This window comes from Labeo rohita, unplaced genomic scaffold (genome assembly GCF_022985175.1).
Source record: "Labeo rohita strain BAU-BD-2019 unplaced genomic scaffold, IGBB_LRoh.1.0 scaffold_301, whole genome shotgun sequence".
NCBI lineage: Eukaryota > Metazoa > Chordata > Actinopteri > Cypriniformes > Cyprinidae > Labeo > Labeo rohita.
Genome location: NW_026129219.1, coordinates 35478 through 52416, shown reverse-complemented (window position 1 = coordinate 52416; position 16939 = coordinate 35478). Strand labels below are relative to the sequence as shown.

General features: G+C 34.0%; 2 gene segments (V, D, J or C); both read left to right on the top strand.

Annotated features, from left to right (window-relative positions):
- Positions 1–3117: 3117 nt before the first annotated feature.
- Positions 3118–5442, top strand: LOC127160238 (immunoglobulin lambda variable 1-44-like). The segment is given in 3 exon segments: positions 3118–3172; positions 3388–3786; positions 5315–5442. Coding segments are annotated over 3 exon segments (576 nt in total).
- Positions 5443–10670: 5228 nt separating this feature from the next.
- Positions 10671–11195, top strand: LOC127160237 (T cell receptor alpha variable 5-like). The segment is given in 2 exon segments: positions 10671–10719; positions 10849–11195. Coding segments are annotated over 2 exon segments (387 nt in total).
- Positions 11196–16939: the final 5744 nt, after the last annotated feature.

The window sequence follows — 16939 nt, the reverse complement described above, 5'->3', positions numbered from 1 at the left end:
TTATTTGTTTAATTTAGGTGTGATGACTGCAGACCAGATTAAGCCAAATAAAGCAGCAATTGTCATAAAGGAAGAGGAGACTGTGACCCTCAGCTGCTCATATACAAGCAGCACTTATGTTAGACTTTATTGGTACAGACAGTATCTTAATGGAGAGCTTCACTATTTAATATATAAGCATTCAGGTGGTGGAGGTGGGAATCCCTCTGATCTTCGCTTTGAGTCGACTACATCACGTACATCCACTGAACTCACTATTACTGGTGTAACTCTGTCAGATTCAGCTCTCTATTATTGTGCGCTAAGAGCAGCAGCCCAGTGATACAAAGTCCATGTGAAGCCGTACAAAAACTCAAATTCATTTTCCCCTTTGATCTTAAACAACATCACACCCACAATCTAAAATTCACACTATATAATTAAACTTGTGGAAACACCTGTGTGTGGTTACTGAAATGGTAATGAACAGGAAACACACTATAGTAGAATATTTTTTGAATTACAGTACATCACAACTATTTTGAAAGATTTTACTAAACATCACATTTTCATTATCATTATCAATATCTCCTCTGCAAAATCCTTGTATGCTGTCTGTCTGAATTTCTTAAAGAAAGATTTACTCTCAAACTCTTTATAGTGCAAACTAACATTTAATAAATCCAATAAATGTCATTTTGCATCTTTATTATGATTAATTGATTGACCGTCAGTATCCTGGATCAGCTCCTCACTTTCTTGTGTTTATAGCGGAGAGCGTGAAAGGGAATACGACATCTGATGTAGATTCCAGGTTCTCCACTAAGCTCAGAAAAGAAAAACAAGCTACAAAAGAAATCAAACGTGTGTATCTGAAGATCTCCTCTGCTGCTGTATCAGACTCTGCTCTGTACTACTGTGCTCTGGCGCCCACAGTGACAGGAAACACATCAGATCTCTACAAAAACCTGTTATAATGAGAGACAAGAGAGAAACACAGATACAAAAAAAAGACAGTGAGAAAGTGGTAACTGCCAATTACAGTAATATGTCAGAGAAATAATGAAAACAAGTGAATAAATCGCAGGCAGTTACCTAAATGATAAAGTATACAGCTCATTTAATCAGTCTATTGGTAAAACAATATTGTCCTTTAGTTGACAAATCAATTTAGAATACGAAAAAAATATGTTGTTGAGGGTAAAAATGTGACACTGTCTTGTACTTACAGTCCCAGCACTAGCAATGTAAAGTCTCTCTCATGGTATCGACAGCATGTTGGAGCAAAACCAGATTTCCTACTTCTTGCTGATGAATATTCAAGTAAATCTGAGCCTGATCTTCGTCTGTTTTTAAAAGCTACAAGAGAAATCAAATGTGTGGATCTGGAGATCTACTCTACTGCAGTATCAGACTCTGCTCTGTATTACTGTGCTCTGCAGCCCACAGTCACAGGAAACACAAAAACACTGTACAAAAACATGATACACAGTATTGCACCTGCATTACACAAATGTTCAGGAGGACTTTTTCACCTAGTCTTTTCAATCTACCATGTAAAAGAGATACTGGATAGTCACTGTCAGCTACAGTTTTAATCTTACCTGTAGCTGTGTTATATTAAATTTTCTGCAAAGGAAAATTAACAAATGTTCTATATATATTCTAAAGTGTAAAAAAGCAATAAATAAACAAACTATAGAACTTTAAGTTTACTGTTTAATGAAAAATGCACAAAAATATTACTTTTAAATTTTATATGAAATATATATAAATATATCAAGCCCAAGACACAAACTAATTTAACATCTTTGAATAAATGTACTGTAAATCTGACTTTTCTTTTCCTTGTATTTCTCTATACATTAAGTGTATATGTTACATTATTACGATTATATGTTAATCCTGATACACTCTGTGATAAAGGATGGTTTAGCTTTCTTCCTTTCACTTTGCACTGTATGTACAGAACGTAAATGCATTAAGTACAATTATACATGTTTGTCAGAATTTAAGATTATCAACAACTGAATGCTGACATTGGGAACACAGAATTAAAAACTGTTCTGTCATATGCTACTGAATAATAAATACAAAACAGGCTCTGGTAAAATTGTTTCACAATAATATCCTGAAGAGGGCAGTATACACACATCACTTAAAATCTTTTTTTTTTTTTTTTCCTGTCTGTTGAACCTCTCCTTATGAACCATTTCTTACTGAGACAAGTGACTGAATGAATGATTGATCTTTTTCTCCTGTTTCAGTCACACATAAAAATGATAACTCTTATGTTGTTGAAGTTGTTCATTTTTGCATCAGTTTATCATGGTAAGTAGGGGAATTAGTATTTTCATAATTACATAAAATGGTTACTTTTTTTTTTTTTTTTTTTAATTTATTATTACATACTGTTTTATGTTTTTACAGAGTGTCATGGAGAAGAGAGTGTTCATCAGCCTGATAAACACATTCCTGAATTTGAAGGAAGATCAGTAACGTTACAATGCAAATATAAAACAACTTCAACGCAGTCAGAGCTCTTCTGGTACATCCAGAAAGAAAATGACTTTCCTAAATACATGCTGTGGAGAAACAAATATGGAGGAGCAGATAATGATGCTCAGTTCCAGGAGAGATTTGTCTCTGAAGTGTCATCAGATTCAGTTCCACTGACAATCAAGAATCTGCGTGTGTCTGACTCTGCTGTGTACTACTGTGCTCTGAGGCCCACAGTGACTAAAACACACTCAACACTCAGACATAAACAGAGGAAGTGATCAATTATATGACAAGATGCTAATCTACATGTTATTGACTTTAATACCACAACGATAACATAATATAATTTAAAAAAAAAAAATGTTTAATTAAGAATTAAAGTGCATTTTATCCACCCATCACTGTTCATCTTAGTTTTACATCTGTGTGCTGAAAAATTGCTTTAATATTCTTTTGTGAACCTCTATAAAAATTATTTCTTGACCCACTTAATCTTGGTTTTAAAATAAGTGCATTTGACAACCAGCTTTTGTCATCAAAATTTAAGAGGATGAAAGAGGAGGAGTTCAGCACATAGATCTGAGATGATCTTGTTACATTTTCTAGACTGTGACAAAGCTCAGTCCTGCTGTAGTGACACACATGTGCACAATGATTCTTCATTCAGTCATTCTGCTCTTTGCTTTGACATGTAAGTGCATTTGTGTATATTTTGCATGCATCTGCTACAAAATGCAAAAAAAAAAAAAAAAAATTGAAATGTAAAATATTACATCTTTAATATATTACTTATTACCACAATGACAATGTAGCTTTAAACTTTACCTGTATATAGTATTTATTTATTGTATGTATATAATTTCAAATCATTGATCATTGTAATCATTTTCAATCACTCTTTTCCAGGTGTGGGTTTTGGAGATGAAATCACACCAGACAACACTGAGGAATCTGCTGCAGTGGGTTCAACTGTTACTTTATCCTGCAGTTATTCCTCTGCAAATTCACTTCAGTGGTACCGTCAGTATCCTGGATCAGCTCCTCACTTTCTTGTGTTTATAGCGGAGAGTGTGAAAGGGAATACGACATCTGATGTAGATTCCAGGTTCTCCACTAAGCTCAGAAAAGAAAAACAAGCTACAAAAGAAATCAAACGTGTGGATCTGATCATCTCCTCTGCTGCTGTATCAGACTCTGCTCTGTACTACTGTGCTCTGAGGCCCACAGTCACAGGAAACACAAGAACACTGTACAAAAACCTGACACAGATAAAGTTCAGCTATTTTTTTCCCCATAAATCTACCTGTATTATAAATAGATTATGAGTGTACATTGTGAACAAATGTGAAAATTATCAAGTATACTCTAGGATGTAAATCACTGACTAATTGTTGACTTTTTTTTTAGCAACTCAGTAAAGGAAACCATGTGGATATGATCATCTCCTCTGCTGCCCTGAAACCAATAATGCTAATATAAAATAAAATTCAATAAAATATGCAAATAACAAAGGAAACAGAATGTAGATTTTCTTTTTTTAATACTTTAAAAGTTAAACTGCATTTGTAATGCTTTTGGCAACCATAAGATGGCAGCAAGCACCATATATTCATACTATCAAACCTCATTGCAGGATCATTATCTCCTCCTTTTTTATTTAATTATTAAAGGAGAACTCCACTTCCAGAACAACAATTCACAGATAATTTACTCACCCCTTGTCAACCAAGATGTTCATGTCTTTCTGTCTTCAGTAGTAAAGAAATGATGGTTTTTGAGGAAAGCATTTTAGGATTTTTCTTCTTATAATGGACTTCAATTGTGCCCCCGATTCTGAACTTCAAGAAAGTAGTTTAAATGCAGCTTCAAATGACTCTAAACGATCCCAGCCAAGCAAGAAGGGTCTTATGTAGCGAAACATGAGTCATTTTTTTTTTTAAATAAAAATTTCTTCATCTTATGGGGCTGTCACGTGATGTTGATTTTGCTAAAATTAATGAAATGACTCAAAAAAAGATTTGTTCATTTTGCTGAACGAGACTCAAAGGTCAGAGTCGGTAAAATGATCCGAACTCCCCATCACTACTACGAATCACGTCTAAGTTCATTGTCTGTGTACTCCGGCTAAAAAAGGTAGAGTATGGCGAAAAACTCCATCTTATTTTCTCCTACAACTTCAGAATCGTCCAACACATACCTTTTTGTTTGTAAACAGCATTTGACTTACTTGCACTTTCTTAGTCTTTGCGCGTTCGCTTTGTAAACACTTTGTAAACACCGCCTACATTCGGCGTGACCTTTTGACATGATTCAATAGCACGTAACGTTGTGAACGTGCATGCTAGAACCTGTGCTACACAAGCTTTTGTGCTTAAAAAGTATACACATTTTTATTTTCCGAAAAAAATTACCAATCGTTCGCTAGATAAGACCCTTCTTCCTCGGCTGGGATCGTTTAGAGTCCTTTGAAGCTGCATTTAAACTAGTTTTTTGAAGTTCAAAATCGGGGGCACAATTGAAGTCCATTATATGAAGAAAACTCCTTAAATGCTTTCCTCAAAAACCATCATTTCTTTACCACTGAAGACAGAAAGACATGAATATCTTGGATGACAAGAGGGTGAGTGAATTCTTTGTGAATTGTTGTTCTGGAAGTGGAGTTCTTCTTTAACCAATACCTCATGTGATACCTCAACAGATCTGTTGCTCTACATCTTTCATTGTCTATACAATAATAACAAAAATAACCCAGACTGAGGTTCTATCAATCTTCACAGCTGTTCTTAGTGAGATTATTTTCACCTTACTTTTCTACTTTTATTTTCTACAATAGCATCATCATCAGAGAGCAGGAAGTTCCTGATTGACTGTATGACTCAGATCCTGAGTAACTGCAGAAACTCAGAGCATCACAATCAACACAACCCAGAGAACAGAAGAACATCAACAGAACTGATCTGACTTAATAAACATGAACAGACATTTGGTACTGATTTTAATCATGACTTCAGGTAAAATACTCTTTGATGCCAAAGCTAAGGAAAAGAGATACTGTAATGTGACTGAATTTAACCCAAATATTATTTTTATGTTTGCAGGTGCAATGGGTGCAGATCAGATTGGGCCAAATAAGGGTGCAAATGTCATCAGTACAGAAGGAGAGTCTGTGACACTGAGCTGTTCATATGATACAAGCAGCAGATATGTTACACTTTACTGGTACAGACAGTATCCTAATACAGAACCTCAGTATTTAATGTGGAAAGATGCTCGGTACTATAGTGGTACTGGGACCCCCTCTGATCGTCGCTTTCAGTCGACTACATCTGAAAGATCCACTGAACTTATTATTACTGGTGTAACTCTGTCAGATTCAGCTCTCTATTATTGTGCTCTAAGAGCTGGAGCCCAGTGATACAAAGTCTATGTGAAGCCGTACAAAAACTCAAATTCATTCTTCTCTTTGAAACTGAACCACATCAAAACCACAATCTGTTATACACAGAAAACTAATAAATTATGGGGAAACACCTGCCTCTGAGTGTGATAAGAAACTGTTTCCAGACTTGTAATAAATAAATAAATTCAGCTATTTCATTTATTATTATTAAATATTTTTAATTATTATTATGTATTATATTATTTTTTTTTTTTGTGTGTTATAATTAATTATCCTGTAACAATCCTTTCACACTCAGCATACTTGGCATGAACTTCTAACTCAATCTCATGAACCTCAAGGCGTCATAATCAAAAACACCTGAAGATCAGCTCATATTGAGCATTTAAATAACCACATAAGCCTATATGCAGTGAGGACCTGATTATGGGATTCAAAAATCAGACAATGGAAGATTCGATCAAACATTTGGTTGAAACCAAAGAGCCAAATTCCAAAAGGGGCCAGGACCACATCATAAATCTGTCCAGGAACCTGGCGCCAGCCAGCCTTTAGTAAGCCTAACCAACCAACTTTCACAGCTTTGAACAACTTTAAAATTAAAAGAACACAATTATTGATAATCCCAACTCAGGAAGGAGATTGTCAATATTGGGGCAAGAAACCCAAGATTATGGTCAAAGATACAGCACATTGACTTCACATGAGGAAACTTTGTAGGGTGGTGCTCCCCACCCAAGACAAGAACCAGAAGTTCCTTCTAAATTCCTTTGTTCCTTGGAACATGCCCTTAGTTCACAGAATGGCAGAGAGACTGCCCATTTTACCTAAATGTGCACCAAAATTATGCTTAAAAGGACTTATGAATGAACATCAGACCATTGCAACCATTGCATAACTCCCTACTATGTATGTTACCCACACATTTGTCTGTTATGTTCTAATCACTCATTGTGTATGTCCTTTTTAATAACTATTGAATAGCTTAAGAGTTTATATTCATGTTTGGCATGTATGAGTTTGAAAATTAATGCTTTGAATGTTTCCACCGATCAATTTATTGTCAAATGCATTGTATTCATGTCATAGGAATCATGGCCAAATGATTTATGTTTTGGGAGGAGAAACATAGCAATATCCCGAGTTAAGACAACATCTAATTGGTCAAGACACCATTTTGAGATGTGTCCAAAGCTGAGTTTAAAACCACAGGACACCATAAAATTTCGCTCTTAGTTTGTGCTTTTAGCTAGATCCCGAGCCATGGTCTTAGCCATCATTTTTGCCGACAACTTTGCGTTCAACGCTTTGACTATCTGCACGCCAGTCACTGTCATCTAAAAAAACATGAGGAGACCGTCACTTTCTTTCTTTTATTTTAATCTTTTCTTTCAGTTGAGATTTTGTTCTATTAAGTTTTTATAAGCCGTGTCTCAGACTTCTTAAAAATTCAAAGCATACACGACTCCATCCTCCAGCCAACGCCCAAGACCTCACTTCCAACGACCACTTCCGACCAATCAGCAACCTTCTCTGCAACGGTCATCAAAAACCCCTTAACACAAAGGAAGGTTAACCTCCAGATTCTGGCTGAACTGGTGCATTTAATATAAAGTTTTTTAACCTCATTGAGAAACTCAACGAAGGGTTAATTAAATGATTGATGGTTGTTCAGGTCTAAAATTGCATATACTTATGCTATCAACTTATTTCAAGAAACTCATTTTCTCCTCATCTCTTCTTTTTGCAACTTGTATGAATGTGTGAATGTTAATTATGTGTTAGATTAGTTTATGTGTCTTGTTTTTCCAATAAATTATATTGAAAAGAGATATCTTGTGTTTTGTGCTTATAAATTAATGTCTTAAACTGCAGACCTTGTTACCGTGCTAATAAATAAAGTTTTCACTATATATTGGATACTAGTATCCAGTACCGAATTGATGTATAAGGAGCACTGGCCGATTCATTGATCCGCTGTACCTCTGAATTATGGGATTCAAAAACTATTTGAAATCTGGAAATAAGCAAAATATTTACACTGAAATATTTAAAACAAAAAGATTTATGAGATCACTTTTTCAGGTCACTAATCATATTTGTGACATTGACTGTGGTATCTATTATCATTATACACACACTGTTTAATTCTGTTCTTACACCTCAGCTCTAGATCAAAACTATTTTGGTCATATTAAAAATTGTATAATAGCACTGTTAATATTATTGGTTTATTAATTGTTTGTGTTTGTATTTTTCTTCAAAATAATCTGCTTTATTAATAATCTATACTTTTCTGCAGTTGGAAAAGCTTTCATCTAACCAATGCAAAAACATGAGAAGTGGCAGACAGTATCATCACACAGAAAGCAGGAAGTTCCAGTGTGTTTGAGTGTGAAACTGCAGAGACTCACAGTAACACAGATCTACAGCTCAGAGCACAGACAACATTAATACACACCTGATCTGACCTAGTCAACATGGAAAAACACCTGCTTCTCATTTTAATTCTGACTTCAGGTAGATTTTGATTCTTTTTATTACACTCTTAAAAATAAAGGTGCTTCATGATGCCATAGAAGAACCTTTTTTGTCTAAATGGTTTCATAAAGAACCTTTAACATCTGAAGGTTAACAGTAAATGGTAAGAAAGAGATGTTTTTTTAAAGAACTTTTGACTGAATGGTTCTTTGTGGAACCAAAAATAGTTCTTCTATGGCATCACTGTGAAGAACCTTTTAAGCAACTTTATTTTTAAGAGTGTACAGTGGTATTAATGAGATAATTTGAGATAATTCTGTATAAAATGTATTTATTACTGACATTATTTTTGTTTATTTATTTTAGGTGTTATGACTGCAGATCAGATTGGGCCAAATAAAGATGCTTTTATCATAAAGGAAGAGCAGACTGTGACCCTCAGCTGTTCATATACTAGCAGCGGTTATGTATATTTATATTGGTACAGACAGAATCCTAATCAAGAGCTTCACTATTTAATATATACTTCACAATCAAGTAGTAGAAGTAGTGAAAGGTTTCGTTTGACTACATCACAATCATCCAGTGAACTCACTATTACTGGTGTAACTCTGTCAGATTCAGCTCTCTATTATTGTGCTCTAAGAGTTGTAGCCCAGTGATACAAAGTCTATGTGAAGCCGTACAAAAACTCAAACTCATTTTTCACTTTGATGGCAAGACATATCAAACCCACAATCTATAATTCACACAATAAAATTAAACTTGTGGAAACACCTGTGTGTGGTTACTGAAAGGGTAATGAAAAGGAAACATGATATACCAGAATACTTCCCTACTTCCTTACAGTACATTATAGTACATTACACACTCTTCAAAAATTTTTCACTGAGAGTCAAATTCTTCATACAGTGCAAACTAATAAATATGTGCTAATTTTAATTCTTATGTATTCTGATTATTTGATTGCAATACTAATTACACTGTTTGTGATTCAGAATGATTTACAACATGAATTTATTTTATGTATTCTGATTAATTGATTCTTTAGTTACACTGTTTGTGAATTATGTTAGAATGAGTTACAACTGAATTTAATTTAAATTATTACATTCTTGCTGGTCAGTCACAACATTCCAAGGTGTGAGATACTCAATGTAAGCACATGAATAAAGGGTAAATTTATTTTTCAGTGTGCTTCTGGAAAGACAAAACATTCTCCCTGTTGAACAACCAGCAATGGCAAAATGAATTATGACTGCAAATGAATGAGCTTGGTAAGTTACTCTACTGTGGAATCACTATTTACCAGCAGTTATTCTACTAATACATATATTTACTGGTACAAGACAACTACCAAACAGATCACCAACACTCATTCTGAGTGAATTTACAGTTGGTAAAGGAACTACTGAGGATGAATTCAAAGAGAGACTTTCTGCAACACTGGACTCTAAATTAAGAACAGTTCCACTGATGATCAAGAATCTGTGTGTGTCTGACTCTGCTGTGTACTACTGTGCTCTGCAGCCCACAGTGACTGAAACACACTTAACACTCATACAAAACTTTACAGAGGATAAAATAACCAAGCACTGAAATCTTTGTGCACAGATCTGCATAAAGCTCCCATATTTCCACAAAATTGGAATGACCAGGATTTTTATCACCTGTCATTTGCATTAAAAAAAAATAAACACAAATTTTTCAGCATTTTATTTTTTTTTTTAACTACACTAAATGCAGTTTACATTTCCCACTGATAAATTACTGACAGTACAAAAATAATCCCTTTCAAAAGTGTTGATCAATTTGGATTATACTGAAATTATACTCTAACCCACTGACCACCTGACTTGACTGTATGTTACATTATGTAAATCTTGATACACACTATTATAAAGGATGTTTTAACCATATTCCTGTCACTTTTGGTGACTGTTGTCAGTTGTACAGCTGTGCTAACTGAATAAGTGTTTAGTACCACCAAAAATAAACTGCAAACCTAAATTCTAAACAGAAAATCCCTTCTGATAATCTAGTTTCATAGTAACAAGTATGAGGAATTAGTCCAGATTAAATTCTGTATATTGAGATCTGAGGATTTATACCATATGACAGATTTAGTAAGGAACCACAAGAGTGTACTATACTGCAATATATAAATAGTTATGACACTGTTGATGACTATGAACATGAAAAATGATCTAATCTGCTCTTTCACAGAGCTCTCTGGAAGAGGTGGGGTTTAAAGCACTGATACCAGATGTGATCTTCTTAAACTTCAAGTCTGTTGGAGAGAGAAGAAACACACACAATGATTCTCCATTCTGTCATTCTGCTTTCTGCATTTGCATGTAAGTACTGAGTGTTTTGTGATCTGCATCTATGTATCCCCTAAAATTTATATATATTGCATTTTATGCTGACATGTCTAAAAATGTATTTAAATACCAGTTCATAAAAGATTTGATCTCTTTTTGCAGATGTAACATATGGAAATGAAATTAAACCAACCAAAACAGAGGAGTTTGCTGACGAGGGTTCAAGCATTAAATTATCCTGCAGTTATTCATCTGCATACTATCTTCACTGGTATCGTCAGTATCCTGGATCAGCTCCTCAGTTTATTGTGCTCATCTCAGACAGTGAAAAACAACCTAAGGAGTCTAATGTAGATTCCAGATTCACTGCCAAAGTCACCAAAAATAAAGAAAACCATGTGGATCTGGAGATCTCCTCTGCATCTACATCAGACTCTGCTGTGTACTACTGCGCCCTGGAGCCCACAGTGACAGGAAACACAAGAACACTGTACAAAAACCTGACATAACTATAACTCTACCTATTACTTATCAGTTTGGGGCACATAACAATCAAGAGAATGACATTCCCAAATTGCCAACTCAGACACTGAGAACAAAAGCCTGATAAAATACATTCAAACATTTAAAATGAGATATAATAATAACCCATGTAAAATAATGTAAAAACCCAAAAGAAAAGAAAAGAAAAAATCTGGTTGAGGAATCAATCCTCACAATTGTTTTCGGTGAGATTATTTGCTACCCTTCAAATATTTGGTTCTGTTTCTACATGAACAGACATTTGGTACTCATTTTAATCATGACTTCAGGTAAAATGTTCTTTAATGCCAAATATTTATTAACTCTTTGATAACCCAAATATTTATTTTCATGTTTGCAGGTGCAGACCAGATTGGGCCAAATAAGGATGCAAATGTCTTCTGCCTCAGAACACAAGATGACATTTCCTGTCTTCCATTTTTATCGAAGATATTTTTTGCAGCTTCCCAGGAAATGATTTTGTTCTTTTGAACATGTGTGATGGAAACAATGCTTTATCTGCAATTCATTTATGCAATATTCAAGTTTATGTTAAGTCAAGTTAAATTTCAAATTTGGATGGAAACTAATGATCACATATGCCTCACTGTCATTTAGAAACTGCCAGCTCTACTACAGACTGTTAGCAAAATTTACTGTCAGAGAAGATGATGAGCTGATGTGCAGACCAATCCAATCCTAAACAAACAGCAGTTATGAGTGTTAAATTTAAAATAATCTGTTTGAAATACATAAATTCAGCACTGGGGGGCAGCATCCCTCAACAGTGCCATCAACAATGTGCCATGTGAGGATTCAGACCTACTTTAAGACTTGAAATATCAAGAGAAGAGCAGCAGAGAGAAAAGAAAGAGCTACAGTAAAGACAGAGAGACACATTCATTAAAACATACATTAATACATTAATCTCAACAATGGGAAAAATTATGATTATTATGCTTTTCTTCTCAGCACTAGACATTGGTAAGAAAGATCACTATTTATCAAACTTTACAGATACTGTTTTAGTAACTTAATGTATGAAAATTATCAATAGTTAAATCTATTTTCCAGTGTGCTGGGGCCAAGACAGAGTTCAACAACCTTCAGGAGAAATGACTGCAAATAAAGGAGATCCAGTTACTCTACACTGCAATTACTCTACCACAACTACAAATGCATATCTCTACTGGTACAAACAGCTACCAAACAGATCACCAACATTCATGCTGAGTAAATTTACAGTTGGTAAAGGAACTACTGAGGATGAATTTAAAGAGAGATTTTCTGCAACACTGGACAAGCAGTTAGGAACAGTTCCACTGAACAGTAACTTTCACACCCAGTGTACTCGGAATGAACGTCTAAACTCAAATCACATGAACCTCAAAGCATTCAAAAAACATTTTAAGATCAGTTCCTTAACTCTTAAGACTTAAATACAAACATGTACACATTGGAGAATCTACTTAAAACCTGAAAAAAAAAAAAAAAAATAACTTATTTGTATTTTTCGTAGATAAAATCATATGCTAAAAAAATATATTTGCATTACCATTTATTCATTTATTGGACACTTTTATCCAAAGTAAGAGGAATACAATTCATCTTAAGGAGGTTAAGGAGGAAATAACATGTTAGACAGCTTTAGAATAGTACAAATGTAATTTGTTGCAGTTGCAAAGCTTTCCTCTAATCAATGGCAGAGCAAAAGAGGGTCTCATCACTGAGAAAGCAGGAAGTTCCAGTGCATTTGTGTGTGAAACTGCAGAGACTCACAGTAACACAGATCTACAGCTCAGAGCACAGACAACATTAATACACACTATTAATACACAAGTATCACAATTTGAGTTGAATTACTGAAATAAATGAACTTTTCCACAAACTGTAGTGCAGGTTCATGTATGCCACAGGATGGCACTGTTCACACATTCACATGAAGATAATGCTATTTTTCAAATGATGTAATATATAAAAAATAGCTAGACTACACAACTACAAAGTAAATATTTTGTATTTTTTCACCTGTTAATATTTCCATGCTCATGAGAAATGTGAGGAAATTAGAGTGAAAAATGCAAGCCATGCCTTTATAAAGCAGGAAGTTCCTGTGTATGTTCATGTGTGTGTATATCTGCAATGACTTACAGCTCAGAGCACTGAGAAACTCAGCAGAGAACTGAAAAACTTAACATGGATAGATGTGTCATACTGATTCTCATTGTGGGAACAGGTACTTTATTTATTGAGCAACTGATGAAACTGAACAATTTTAAAACAAAACAAAACATTATATGCTTTAATTAACTGACTGTTTTTTTTTATAAAAAAAAGTCAATTGTATTTGCAGTATTTTGGTTTCTTTTGAATTCTTTGCATATTTATTATTATTTTGGCCATATGTGCTTATTGTTGACAGGTTTGGTGGCCGGAGACAGTATTGAGTCAGATAAAGGGACAGAAAAAACTTCTAAAGAAGGAGAAACTGTCAAGCTGAGCTGCTCATATAGTACAAATAGTGAATATGTGTGGCTTTACTGGTACAGACAGTATCCCAACAGATAACCACAATTCTTATTATATAAATACACATGGTCATCAGGTGATTATGAATACACCTCCGATGATCGGTTTTATTCAGCTACATCACAAACATCCACTGAACTCACTATTATTGATGTACGTCTGTCAGATTCAGCTCAATATTACTGTGCTGTAAGAGTAGGAGCCCAGTGATACAAAACTTGAGACATGTCGTGTGTGAAACTGAAGCTCTTTTCACTTTCAAAAATGTTTTGTTGCAATGCTCTGAATGTAATAAAATATGTAGTCACACCTGTGAGAGTCTGAATTAGGCCTGTTACAAAAAACAAACAAACAAAAAACAAAAAAAAAACAAAAACAACAATATGTTCAGGGTATCACATTCCATTTTAGCCTTTTTAATTTCACACAAAATAATTTCTATCCTTTCCTACTTTCTAACTCATTTTAATCATTAGAATTTTTCAAGACAATTATATACTAAAATTCATCTATAAAATATTCTGCTTTGGTTAGTATCAAATAATTTAGCAAAGACACAACATTCAGTTTGGCATTTTTGACATTAAATATGACTAATCTTCATTTACATAATTCCACTATTCTTGGCTCTTCTTGACCATTAGCCTCAACAACTCCTGAACCCCAACAAACGCAAAACCAAAAGCATTTACTACATTCTTAAGTAGATATTATAAAAAAATTACTTTTTTTTAAAAAAGGTAATTTTTTAATTAGTTGGAAAAAAAAAAAAAAACACACACACCCACCCACACACATTCACAGCAGTTTCTGACATAAGCATATTTTTTTTCATCTTGTTAGAAAATAAACACACCCCAGAAGTGGGTGGAGTTTATTCACACTGTTGAGAGTGTGAGGCATTGTTCAAACACTATTTTTTGGTCTCTCTTGAAAACATAATGTCTCCAATTACCTGGATAATAATCCAACTTTGTGTGGGTAAGAGATATTCATTCAAGCAATATGTTTATTATATATAAAAAAAAATAAATCAATAAACAGCTGAAACACACACACACACACAACAAATAAAAATAATTTAAGGCTTTGTATAGATCTTTTACACTAATTTATTGCTTGATTCTTTTATGTTCAACAGGAACTTCTTTTGCTGATCCAATACAGCCACTGTCTTCAGAAAAATACGTTGTTGAGGGTAAAAATGTGACACTGTCTTGTACTTACAGTCCCAGCACTAGCAATGTAAAGTCTCTCTCGTGGTATCGACAGAATGTTGGAGCAAAACCAAATTTCCTACTTCTTGCTGATGAATATTCAAGTAAATCTGAGCCTGATCTTCGTCTGTTTTTAAAAGTTACAAGAGAAATCAACCGTGTGGATCTGGAGATCTACTCTACTGCAGTATCAGACTCTGCTCTGTATTACTGTGCTCTGCAGCCCACAGTCACAGGAAACACAAAAACACTGTACAAAAACATGATACACAGTATTGCACCTGCATTACACAAATGTTCAGGAGGACTTTTTCACCTAGTCTTTTCAACCTACCATGTAAGAGATATGGGATAGTCACTGTCAGCTACAGACAGTATAAATGAATATGAAATTGATTTTACAGTTAAAAGTTTGAGTTTGTTTTAATCTTACCTGTAGCTATGTTATATTAAATCTTCTGTAAAGGAAAATTAACAAATGCTCTATATATATTCTGAAGTGTAAAAAAGCAATAAATAAACAAACTATAGAACTTTAAGTTTATTGTTTAATGAAAAATGCACAAAAATATTATTTTTTAATTTTTATGAAATATATATAAATATATCAAGCCCAAGACAAACTAATTTAACATCTTTGAATAAATGTACTGTAAATCTGACTTTTCTTTTCCTTGTATTTCTCTGTACATTAAGGGTATATGTTACATTATTATGGAATTTAAGATTATCAACAGCTGAATGCTGACATTGGGAACACAGAATTAAAAATTGTTCTGTCATATGCTACTGAACAATGAACACAAAACTTACTCTGGTAAAATTGTTTCACAATAATATCCTGAAGAGGGCAGTATACACACATCACTTAAAATCTTTTTTTTTTTTTTATTTCCTGTCTGTTGAACCTCTCCTTCTTATGAACCATCTTATTTCTAACTGAGACAAGTGACTGAATGAATGATTGATCTTTTCTTTGTTTCAGTCACACATAAAAATGATAACTCTTATGTTGTTGAAGTTGTTCATTTTTGCATCAGTTTATCATGGTAAGTGGGGGAATTAGTATTTTCATAATTACATAAAACAGTTACTTTTTTTTTAGCCTATTATTATTACTTTTTAAATGTTTTTACAGAGTGTCATGGAGAAGAGAGTGTTCATCAGCCAGATAAACACATTGCTGAATTTGAAGGAAGATCAGTAACAGTACAATGCAAATATAAAACAACTTCAACGCAACCAGAGCTTTTCTGGTACATCCAGAAAGAAAATGAATTTCCTAAATACATGCTGAGGAGAAACAAATATGGAGATGGTGATAATGATGCTCAGTTCCAGGAGAGATTTGACTCTGAAGTGTCATCAGATTCAGTTCCTCTGACAATCAAGAATCTGCGTGTGTCTGACTCTGCTGTGTACTACTGTGCTCTGAGGCCCACAGTGACTAAAACACACTCAACATTCAGACAACAACAGAAAAAGTGATCAATTATATGACAAGATGCTAATCTACCTGCATGTAAAAAAATTGTTAATTAAAAATTAAATCGCATTTCATCCACTCATCGCTGTTCATTTTAGTTTTACATCTATCTGCTAAAAATTGCCTTAATATGCTTTTGTGAACCTCTATAAAAATGACTTCTTGACCCACTCAATCTCAGTTTAAAAGTGTATTCGACAACCAGTTTTTGTCATCCAACTGTAAGAGGATGAAAGAGGAGGAGTTTAGCACATAGATCTCAGATGATCTTGTTACATTTGCTAGACTGTCAGAAAGCTCAGTCCTGCTGTACAGACACACATGTCATTTTGCTCTTAGCTTTGACATGTAAGTGCATTTGTGTATGTTTTGCATGCATCTGCTACAAAATGCAAAATTATTTTTATTTAATTGAAATGTAAAGTATTACATCTTTAATATTTTATTACCACAATGACAAATGTAGCGTTAAACTTTAGCTGTATATGTAGTATTTATT